At 58.2% G+C, this 11,773-nt stretch overlaps 1 protein-coding gene across 1 annotated transcript in view; it reads right to left on the bottom strand.

The window, feature by feature from the left end:
- The window catches only part of Wnt7b (Wnt family member 7B), a 44,265-nt gene extending 33,892 nt beyond the window's left edge, over window positions 1–10,373 (bottom strand). The window contains exon 1 of the mRNA XM_052160997.1: window positions 10,197–10,373. Within this exon, the coding sequence (XP_052016957.1) occupies window positions 10,197–10,267 (71 nt within the window). The 5' untranslated portion in view covers window positions 10,268–10,373. The remainder of the gene's footprint in view (window positions 1–10,196) is intronic.
- Between the last annotated feature and the right edge of the window lie 1,400 nt (window positions 10,374–11,773).

Consider the following 11,773-nt stretch of genomic DNA (forward strand, 5'->3'; position numbering starts at 1 on the left):
GGCCTCAGAGCTGTTGGAGCAGCACCAAGTCAGGCAGGGACAGCTCTACATCTTTCAAAAGCATCACATCTCTGTCCCCAGGGCTAAAGCAAAAGCTAGCCCCCAAGCTGTAGAGGAAGCCTTTGCCGAGGGCCCAGGACCTCCTGGCCCATAGACAATTGCAACCTATCACCCTAGTTGGGTTCTCAACCCTTATAAAATGTAACAAATGTGAGAGAAGCAACTCTATTGGTTAGAGGCTGGGAGGCACCATGGACCTCAGAGTCCTACAGACCTGGGTTCAAATCCAGCCTCAGACACCCTGATCTGGAACACACCTAGCCCTGACCTCCCCACCCTCACAGTCCTGTGCTGGAGGTGGCTTGGTTTAGGCCCTGTGCCAGCAGCCAGGGAGAAAAGGGACACAACAGCAGACTCCAGACAGGCTGTACACACCAAGCCCACAAGGCAGGTCCTTTTGGAAATGCGGACCCTGGGGCCTTTGTTTCTCTCGTCAGGAGTCAACAAGACAGCTGGTCTATTCTCATTCTAAAGAAACAGGCCTCACTATGAAACCCCAGGTTAGCTTTAAACCCATGATCCTCCTGCCTCAGCCTGGAGTGCTAGGGTAACAGGTGTGTGACACAAAACCCAACCAGGGCTTTTAAGTCTGTTTTACACCCAATGACCTCCTGCTGGGGGTAATCTGAAATCCTACCTGTCGTCTTCCTTTTAAGGACCTGACCACATGTCACTACTTGGGTTTGGTGGTGGGACTTTTGAGCACAAAGAGGGAATGAATCAGGAAGCCCTATGGGAGAGGGTTTCTGGAAGGTGATAGAAGTTCTTGGTATCAACTGACAGGACTTCTGGGGGTTCTGGCTTTTCTTCCCACCATGCCCCAGCCCTTGTAAGGCTTTATAACCTATTGCTCTAGCTAGTTTGTTGTTGCTACTGCTGTTTATTTGTTTGTATGTTTATGGTAATCTGAGGCAGGCTAGGGTCATCTAGGAAAAGGGAATCTTTATTGAGAAAATGCCTCCATAAGTCTGGCCTGTGGGTAAGTTTGTGGAGGTATTGTCTTGATTAAGTATTGATATGGGTGGTTTCCATCCCATTGTGGGTGGTTCCACCCCTGAGCTGGTGGTCCTGCATGCTATAAGAAAGCAGGCCGAGCAAGCCATGAGGAGCAAGCAAGCCAGTAAGCAGCACTCCTCCAAGGCTTCTGCTTCCATTCCAGAGAACAGGTTTTTGCCTTTGTTTTCCTCAGTAGGGTCTGGGATATGTAACTCAAATAAACCCTTTCCTCTCCAAGTTGCTTTTGGTGATGGTGTTTATTATAGCCACATAAAGGCTAACTAAAATGAGTGCCATGGTCACTTATGTGGGGACAATGCCCTGTAGCATCTTCTACTCCCAGTTTCAGGCACGGTTGTGGCACATCTGTACCAATACAATAGCCTCAACTACCTACCTAAAGGCTTACAGTGAGACCAGAGCGCTGGATTCCCTGGTCCAGCAAAGCCTTTCTTTAGAATCCCGGCTCTAAAGCTTTCATCTGCTTGGATGCCTCCAGGGCCAAGAAGCTCAGTGTCTCCCAGACAGCAACAAGGCTGGACCAAGCTTGGGGATCCACACTCAAGGGCAAGGTGACCGTGGGTGGGTAGGGGGCCTGGGGGAGGGGCAGGCTGAGCTGGAAGATGAGGAAAGAGAGGGAGCCCAGAGTGCACCTGTACCACCCCCACCCATCAGCCAGCAAGAGGGGAGGCCCCCAGCCCCACACCAAGGAGGGAGGACAAACGGCCGTTTTGTCCTTGGCCAGCGGGCGGCCTGTACTACACAATGACCCTTTCATCAGGCTGAGGGAGCCCTGGGCCGGGGTTTCATCTGACAAGGGAGGGCGCCAGCCTCTTGTCCCCTTGGGAGGGGAGCTGAGCCCTATCCCAGCCAGACTCAGGACTGTGCAAAATGGAGGCCTCCAGGGAGCCTGCTGTAGCTGTTCACCTGCCTGGGAGATGGAGAGGTTAGTGGGCTGGGGACAGGTTGAACAGAGGGATCCTACTCTGGACACTTCCCCCTGACCCTCTGATGACAGGTAACCTCATTCAAAATACTGTTTCCCATTCTAACCATCCCACCATTACCGTGCCCGGATCACTGGCTCAGACCCCAGCAGGGCATCCATGCCCACCAGGACACCTGCAGCAATGTAACCCGGGTCCACCTGCCCCTCCAGCCCAGGGGCTTGGAGGCCCCACAGGAGAGCTTGAGGCAGGAAGAGGCATCATTTCTAAATATCTCCCTTAGTGGCGATCACCTGAGTGATTGCTTTTAACAGCCGGCTGTACCACCTCTCCCATCTGGGATGGGTCTCCCCAGCGGGGGGCACATAGGGGCTACAGCCAGGAGGACAAGATGATGACCTGGGGTCTGGGTGACCTCATCTCTCAGGATTCTAGTACTGTGTCTGTCTCTCCACGGGGTCCCCTGGGTGGACGTGTTTGACAGTCATTGTCTCCTTCAGTAGTCTTTCTCTTTAGTTTGGCCAAAACTCTTCCATCCTTCAAACTCCTGTTTATATCCTGAAGGAAACCCTCTGAGGCACCCGAGGCACCCACTGTTCCCTCTTGAGTGACTGCTTCCTTTGGATCTCCCTCTGGGTTGCTAAAGGCAAGTTTCCCTGCTCCTGCTACCCAAGAGCCACCTGTCTCCTGAACTGTCCCTAACACCAGAATCTAAACTAAGCACAGGCCCTGAATCTCTCCGAGTTCAGGTCACCCTGTGAGGTCTGTGTCCCCTCCCTAGATTCTCCCTGGGCAGAGGAGTGTGCTAGAATCGGCCATGCAGAAGGAGATGGTCTTGGGATAAGAACCCAGGTTTAGCATGCCTGGTGGTCTCCAAAACTCCAAGGAAACCATGTTAGAAAGGGCTCCACCCTCCAGCTTCCCCCACAGTTAGAGACTTAAGACGCAAGCCCTCTGCGCACAGTGTCAGGGAAAAGTCCATCCCAGAATACATTTCACTCCCCTCTCAGCTGGTGAGTCCTACCATCCCACAGTGGGTTTGGGGTAGTTTTCTGTGGTTACAGGGGCTCCAGCTGGAAGGTTTCCTGGGACTTAAGCTGTTCTCCTCTGGTGTTCCAGCTCTAACCCTGGTGTGCCAAGTTTGCTCACATGCTTTCAAACCCAGAGATACCTGGACCTGACCTGACTCTTCTTTCCCCTATGACTGACTTCTGAGGAGACTGAGGTCCAGACAGACACCACCCTCCAGGTGACCTGTCCATGTTGAAGTCCTGTGACCCACGCTGCCCCCTGGACTGTGATGCCACAGGAGTATCCTGATTCAGCGCCCATCTCACCAAGGGTCATACCCACAGGGCTTTTAGGACTGTGGTCAGCACCACCGGCAAAGCCACAGCAGGAACCAGGAAGAGGCCTGACTGGGCCTGGGGAGGACAGTGGTGAGCGCCCTCTGCACCCCCAAGCCAGGTGGTCGGTGAGTAACCATCTCATCATTCATGACTCACTTGGCTCCTCGGAGCAGGCGGTTACCATGACAGGCTCTACCGGAAGACATGGGGGGGGGTCATCACAGCCAACTACCACATCTAGGACAGGGAGGCCAAGAACGGAAGGGACCTGCCCTTACAGTAGCCCAGACTGGTTCTGGCTCCAGACTTGGGCCAGGCCCTCATCCCAGCTGACCCAGCACAAAAACAGTTCTTGTGGCCTCACCCCCACCCCCATTTTCTTTTCCTTGGTCCCTTGCTGATTCCCCACTGCCCCCCTCTGCAACACAGGGGTACAGGTGGCTAGAGCTGCCTCTCACAGCTGGGTCACACGTGGAGTCTGATAGGGGCTCAGGGCCCTTCCAGGCCAGCACACCCGTCCGATAGGATCAGCAGCAGGGACCCAGGCATGTGTCTGGGATTCACTGTGTTCGGATGATAACCCAGCATGGGGAGCTGGGAGAACAGCCCGGTTGAAAGGGACAGGATCAACTTTTGGCTGGTGTCTGTGATCCTAGCAATGGGATGCCTTCTGGAAAGTTCTCTGGAACAGAACACAGCCTCCACTCAGGGCCCCTCCTCACTGTGGCATCCTCTGGGACATTCCTGCAATGCTAGGAGGATGGGGGGTGTCTCACACTGACACCCCCACTACCTTCCGCAGTTAGCAGAGTTCTGTGACTGCCATCCAGACAAACTCTCCTGCAGGGGGTTGCCTAGACCAGGCGACCTGACCTCAGACTCAGGACTCCATCCTTTCGCCATAATCATACAGGCCTGTTCCCTCCCAGACATCTTAATGCAGTGACCCAGCAAGGTGAGGAAAACCCAGGTCTACAATCATTAGTCCTTTCTCCCTCCCACGAGCAGGGCTTATGGGAGGGAGAACCAGTCAGGACTAATGCAGAAGTGACCCCCTTGTTGCCCCCAGCTACCACCACCCATGTTAGCCCCAGCACTGGCCTGAACGCACTTGCAAAGCTTTTCCCTTGAAAGAGTATCAGCCCGGAGAACTGGCAGTGTAGTCAGGGACCAACCTATGTGGGGCACAGTCGGTGAAAAGGGCCCTCCAGGAGAAAACTGGGGGGCCTCAGAGGTACATTGGCTACTATCCGCCATTGAGCCCTGCATTTGCTGTGGGGCAAACCACGTTTGTCATCCTATCCTCTCAGACTCAACTTCTGGCCTCCACCCTGGACACTTCCCCAGGAACACCAAACCTCAGCTCCTAGCCTCCCCAAGTGATTTCTCAGACAGAGTAACTGTTGGCTCTTCAGCAAGACTTAAGACCGACATGCCAGGATCAGGATCTGGGGAAGGGGAACCTCCTCGGGAGCTCCAGAACTAGGCAGGAGCCTTGGTCTCTGAGCCCCTGTTGGCTGATCCATTTCAAGGAAGGACAGCAGAAGCAGAATTCTCTTGGCCAGGTCTCCATGATCAGGCGGTGCCCACGGGCCCTGCGCCCTGCCCGGGGAGGCCTGCTACTCTCCACCCCAGGCGATGCCTCCGCAGCCAGGGCTGCCCGCCGGGCCTGGAGCGCTCCCTCTGCCTGGACCTTGTAATTATGTTCCACAGCCGGGGAAACCGCGGGCCTCGCAGCATCTGGCTGCGGTTGCGAACTTTTGTTTCAAGATGCGCGACTATTTATAGAAGGAAAACTGGTAGGATAGTAATTTCCTAGGAGCTGGAGGAGAAATTGGCCGCGTCTTTATTAAAAAGGGGTGGGGGCGGGGCAATTTATCAGGACTGTGGCCGCGGGGAGGGGAGGGGGGTGGCAGGGAGCGGGAAGGCGGCTGCTGCCTCTGGCCGCGTTAGGCGACCCCGGACGTGGCCCGCGTGTTAAGGAGGGGGCGGGGGAGGGGAGGAGAAGGAGAGGGAGCGCTGGCTCTGAGGTTTAATCAGTAGCATCCAGCTTCAATTCCCCCAAATGGCGGTTCCATAAATCAAACTTCTTTTTAAATCGGAGGCCAGAGCATATGCGTCCCATTAGGAATCGGGCGAAGCCATCGCTGTGCGGACGAGTCCCCTCGACTCGCAGGACCAACTCGGGCTCTGCCCCGAGCTTCCTGTAGCCTGGTGGGCGATGCTCCGTGCATTCTCTAGACCCTGATTACCTGCGCAGAGTGTGAGCTCTCCTCGCCTCCTAGAGAGACCTCTAGCAGAGGAGAGGTCAAGGCCTCCCGGTGTGGCTGGACTGCACAAGTGGCCACAGAGACTTCAGGGAACAGCCTGGGCGTGCTGTCTGGTGGGGCTGGGGCGCAGCATGCACGTGTCTGCCAGTGTATGCGCTGGGAAGTGGGTATGCGCTGTAGCTCTCCATAGTGTGGCAAGGCCACGCGCTCCGCGCGGGTTATATGGCCTAGGGAGAGGGTCTCCCGCGGGTCCAGCATCATGCTGAGACGCGACTGGCTAGCTCTGGTTCTGCGCTCAGTGCACATAGTCTAATTTGCAAAGGCAGTCGGACCGCTCTTTGACTACCTTTTCTCTGACCTCTAAGCTAAAATTTCTCAGTTGTCGCAGATGTCCCCCAGGTGATCTACCTCGGCGGCTTAGGCCAGCAAAGTGACCCAAAGGTCCCCAGTTTCTTTGCGCGCAGGGCATCCAGAGCCCCACCCGGGAAAATCTCGCCACCTCCCCGCTCCCTCCTCCAGCAGTGGTGGCCAGGGGCTTCCCTCCCGCCCACCCCGCCCGCCACCCGCGGCACTCACAGGTAGCTGCCGCTGGACAGAAGGAGAAAGATCTGCGGGCAATAGACGGAGACCAGCGCGCTGCGCGGCGACAGGAGGAGCATGGTGGGCTGGCGCGCCTGGCTGGGCTGGGCAGGCCCCACCCGCAGGGCTCCTGCGCCAACTGAGGTTGGGGTCTCCGCGACCCTCCCTGATGCAGGGCAGCAGCGCTGGGCGCTAGGGGCCAGGGCTCGGGGTCCAGGGTACAGTGCTCGCCCGTGTCTCACTGCCAGGACCGCGCATCGTGCTGTATCTGGGGCAGTAGCGGGCGCTGGAACTGGAGTTCGGGGCGGGGGCCCGGCGGGGGGCAGTAAGCGCTCCTTAGTAACTGTCTGGTCCTCTGTCCGTCTGTCGGTGCGAACCGGTTCTGTCGCTCACTCTGGCTCAAGTCTCCAAGTCTCCCGAAGAGCGCAGCTGCCATTGGACAGGCCGCCCCTACATCCGCCTCCTCCGCGGGCGGGTTTTTTTTAAAGGGGAGGTTGACCAGAGTGTGCGGCGGGTGCCGCCCCCAGGGTTTGCCCAAGTTGCCTTGGCCGGGATACCCTCGCCACAACCTTTGGCGAGAAACACCGCTACGGAGAGCGCATCTCCGGGAGGCACTGCGCGGAGGCGTGTGCGCCTCTTAGGGGCTGTGCTCAGCAACGTGTGCTCATGCCTGCATGCATGTGCTTGCATGTTTCTGCAGGAGCATGGGCGGTATGGGAGCCCGCAGGTGTGTGTGCACAGATGCCCTGTGTGTGTTGTCCCTCTGTCTGCATGTAACCTGGTTAGGGATGGTTGGGTGTGGGTCCCTCTCACTGCACCCGGGCCAGCTCTGTTCTGCACACGCAGGCAGGGAAAGGCTTCCACCACACAGGGCCATCATCTCTGGCTTTTCCATCTCTAATCTTTTACTCTTTGAGGAAAGTTTGTTTATTGGCAAGGAGAAATTCTTCTACTAATTTTTTTTAATAGCTTAGAAATGGATTGGGGTTCCATCTCCTATTTCTGCTGAGCCCGGTTGTATCGGAATGTCTTTGTATAGAGGTATATGTCAACTGGGGGACATCTCAGAGCAGGGAGGACATCAGGAAAGGAGGAGCTGTGTGTGGTACAGTCATGGTCCTAAAGACTGGATCCCCGCTCCTGGACTTAGCATGGAGATGCCTGAGCACCCGAGAGTCCTCCCTGTCCGTTGCCCCTTTGCTTCTCTCGGCCACAAAAGCAGGAAGAAGCCTAGCACAGGGCTAGTCCCTACACTTCGGTGACCTTGGCCGCTCCCCACTACCCCTTGGCCTCCTCCAGGGCAGCAGCTCCAGCCATAGAGACCTTAGGTTAAGTGTTGTGACTCCCCAGTGCCACTGTGGTTGGAACTTGCTGAGGATCCGAAGTACTTCTGTTTTTGCATTGTGAGGGTTGAATTCTGGCTCTTGCTTGCACTAGAGGTGTGTATGTGGGGTGAACACTCTGGTGGGATTTCTGGAGGCCCCATCACATATACAGAAACATGGGGCGAGGCAAGTTCAGGGGCCTCCATCACAAAATAGCCCCTCCCCCCTCCACAAAAACTATCTGGAGGAGTCCCGAGAACGGCTCCCACACCATGGATCTCACAAACATTGTCGATAAGAAAGGCTTCACTGGTGGGTGCCGCAATATTCCACCACTTAAGGTCAGGGCAAAAGCCATCTGAACTAATGCCTCAGCAGTCCCAAGGGGGATACTACCATGACTCTGCTCTTTGCAGATGAGAGTGAGAGGATGCTCCCGACACCCCACCCGCCAGAAGTGATGGGGGATGCCTGCCTACTCCAAAGAGATCAAGAGATCGAGTCCACAGCAGCACTCCTTTAGGCCACATAGGAAGGCGAGCTGCCTTCTTTCCTGCTCACCTGATGGAAAACACACACACACACACACACACACACACACACACACACACACACACAGAGAGAGAGAGAGAGAGAGAGAGAGAGAGAGAGAGAGAGAGAGAGAGGCAGGCGCGCAGAGGTCAGCCTCCCTCCCTCCCATTTGTAGGTCCCAGGGTGATTCTCTGGCTTCCTTGGCTGTTATTTCACTGGGTCTTTGGGATTTTTTTTTTTTTAAACTCAAGAAGTGGTAGTGGGGGGGGGCAGTTTATGGAGGGAGATGAGTCCCTTCGGGGCTTTTGAGCAGAAGAAAGCTTGCTGAGTTCTAGAAGGTAGTGGTCACAGGCATCTGGAAGCCCCGGCTGGGCTAGCAGAGACCCTCAGGGTCTCACTCACCCATTTTCTACTCGGTACTGACCACTAAGTCGTTCAGAGCACCAGATCAAAACCCTCCCCAGCCATGAAAGATGAAGTAAAGGCATGAAACCCAGGGACCCCTCCCAGGGAGCCCCGCAACCTCAGGAACTCAGATCCTTCTGCTGACACTTTGTCCCATTTGATGCTAAGAGGCCTTTGCTGAGGCCTCTTGTTGAAGAACCGGTGCTAGGAAGAAAGATCAGCAGTGGAAGGCAGAGTCGGTGGAGTCAAGCACCCAACTCAAAGGCCTTGGCGCCAGAGCCAGGGAGCTGGGATCTGCATGAAGCCTTCTCCCAACGGGCTGTGGGTCCCTCCACAAGCCCAGGAGAATCATTACAGGCTGCTGAGAGTCTGGGAAGCAGTGGCCTGCCCACCCTGCCCCCACCCCAGCAAGCTCAACGCCCGGTACCCCTCACCTTCAAAAACAAACATCCAGGGACACAGCCTACTCGCACAAACCTACAATAAACACAACCACTCTCGGCCGCAGACACTCCCGCCCAGGTCTGCAGGAATAAGGAAGGGACTTCCAATCCTGCCTCTGAGGCCACCAGGTTTGGTCCCTGCCCCTCTCTGGGCCTCAATTTCTTCACCTGTAAGATGGCGGAGGTGCAGAGGGCTGGGAAGGGTGCTGATCTTCAGCGACTGTTTCTACCTCTCGCCTGGAAAGCCGGTCTCCCAGGTACCGGAACCCGCCCCTCCTACAGGTCTGGTCACTGGCCTTCCTAGGGCCAAGATGAGGCTGGCCTCAGAGCGCCGGGCGGCACATAGTAGGATCGCCGGGTGAGGTAGGCACAGATGCCCGCAGGTGCTCCCGGTGGGGGTGGGGGTCTGGGGCAGGCCGGGCCGCCAAGAGTGACTAACGCCCGCGAGGTGCGCGGGGCTCCGTTCGGTCACAAAGCCCCTCCACCCACAATCCGGGGAGGCCGAGACAGATTCCGTCTAAAGGAGATCGCGGCTCAACAGGTAAGGACTCGGCTGGGTTCAGGAATGTGGAAATACGACTCGGAGCAGCTACGGCGGCGAGCAGCGAGCGCGGCCCGCCTGGAGCCCGCCCGCCCGGCAGCGCCAGGGGGAGCTCGGCGAGAGGGGGCCGGGCGCAGGGCCCCGGGCGGGCGGGGGCGCGGGCCCCGGACGGAGCCCTAGGCTGCTGCGCCAGCCCCACGGCCCATCCTGAGCTAGCCGGACGAGTTGTCAAGGTAATTTCAACATGTCCGGGTGATGGATAGAGACGAAGGGCCGCGGCTGGTGCAAGGCCTGCGCGCTCGCGGCGAGTGCGCGCCCCGATCTCCCCCGCCGGGGATGCCCCCCGCACCCCTCCCGGGCCCGGCGCGCCCTCCCGGAGGCTAGCGCTCGGCCCGGGCTCGGCGCCCAGCACAGCCCGGGGGAGGGAAGGCGCGTCCCACCCCCGGGGCCTGGAGCCCAAACAGGTGAAAGTACGCGCCCGGCACGCTCGCTGCTACCCGCGAGCCCCGCTGCGGCCGTCCGCGGCCGCGCTGTCCCTGCTGCGTCCTGGCTCCGCGCCCCTCTGGAGGATCTCTGGCTCCGGGGGCTCGGATGAGTCTCAACGAGGCTGGGACGAGGGCCGGAGATACCAGCCTGCCCGGCCACTTCAAGAAACTCCCTCCCCCACCAACTCCGGTCCCAGGTCAGCTGGAGGAGGCTCTGGAGGCTGCCCGCTCCCTTTCTGCCGCCCCCGTCCACAGGAATACTCACCCGAGCTTCACGTAGAGGACGCCAAAGCAGAGAAACACGTAAAAGATCCACTTTCGAAAGTTTCTGTGCATGATCCAGGGAGAGGGGCTGCGCCATAGACAGCTGCGGCCGGAGGGGACGCGCGGGTGGGCAGGGGCCGGGCAAGGGCCAGGGGGCTGCGGTAGGACCACGCTCAACCTGCGCTTCGGCTCGGGAGGCGGGCGACGCGCGGGCATCCGGCACGCGTTGCCACCATGGTGAGCCCAGGGCGCCGCAGCCGCCGCGTGCGCCCGGGGGAGTGACCCGGGCGGGGAACCGCGACCTCGGAGCCCAGCGGAGTGACCGTGGGGCTCTGTGAGCGCAGGCCGGGGCCAGGCGCAGCGGGCGGGCGCTGCCTCCACTGGGCTTAGCCGCCTGGGGCCGTGCGCGCCTCGCGGTGCGCCGGGGCGGCCAATGTGTCCGCACTTGTCCGCCTCCCCAGGTGACTCGCGGCCCCGGCAAGCGAGCCGCAAGCAGGCGAGCGCGCCCCAGGTAGGAGGATCCGCCTCCCGCCCGCCCTCCTCGCTCTCAGCGCGCTCTCTCGCGCGCGCTCCCTGGCTCTCCCCTCCCTTTTCTCCTCCCTCCCCCGTGACACATGAACGCATCTAACCCCTCGTCCCCCCTCCCCAGGCCAGCTCCCTTCCGATCGCCCTCCCAGGACTGCGTGGGAAGAGGGGAGGGAAGGGAGAGGGTGCGGCTCCAAAGAGACACCTGCGCTCCTCAGAGACAGTGAGGGTGGGGGTAGGGGCGGGGGCTAAGAAACTACTCGCTCAGGGCTTGGTGGTCATTTGGTTTCCAGTTTCTAGTTGAAGAGAGAGAGAGAGAGACCACCCACCACCATCTCCTTTCTATGTGCAGACGTCTCTCCCCTAGATATTACCTACATGGGTGCTTTCAGGGCCACAACCCCGGATCAGACATTGTTACCTGCCCAACAAACTTCGTTGAAAAATCGTTCCAGCAGCGACACTGCAGAGCGCAAGCAGAAAGTGGGACTTAAGACTGGTAGACACACCAGCTTGCCCAGCATTTAAAGTGGCAACATGACAAAGACTTAGAAAGGTATCCTTGGAGATTCCCAGCCCGAGGATTCTGTCTCACTCTTCGGACCTGTCCGATGCGGGCCGGGCCGTCAGATCTGATTCTTGTTGAACAGCTAAAGTGGGAAGTTAGACTAACCTAAGTGCTCCTGTGTATGTCTCGCTTGATTCTATCCTGGATAAATGGGTGACAGGGACACTGCCTGCCACAGCTAGGTCTGTCCTAGCTCAGCGGACCAGCTAGTAACCAGAAACATGGTGGGGAGATGGGGAGGGGCAAGCCAGGTTTTCAAGCGTCTTCAGCCCTGGACAGCAGCATCAAAAATGACGCCATTATGACAAGAGGATGAACTCGGAGAGCGCTAGCTCATCCGAGCCAACACCCAATTGCCTGGTGGAAATGAGGGGAGTGAGGGGGCACTGTCCTCAGCCCAGAACCTGGAGCTCAAAAGCTACCGTCCTTGCCCCTAATCCCCTCTTAATCTCTCCAAATCCTCTGAACTTTTGCCACGACCCAGG

This window comes from Apodemus sylvaticus, chromosome 17 (genome assembly GCF_947179515.1).
Source record: "Apodemus sylvaticus chromosome 17, mApoSyl1.1, whole genome shotgun sequence".
NCBI classification, from domain to species: Eukaryota; Metazoa; Chordata; class Mammalia; order Rodentia; family Muridae; genus Apodemus; species Apodemus sylvaticus.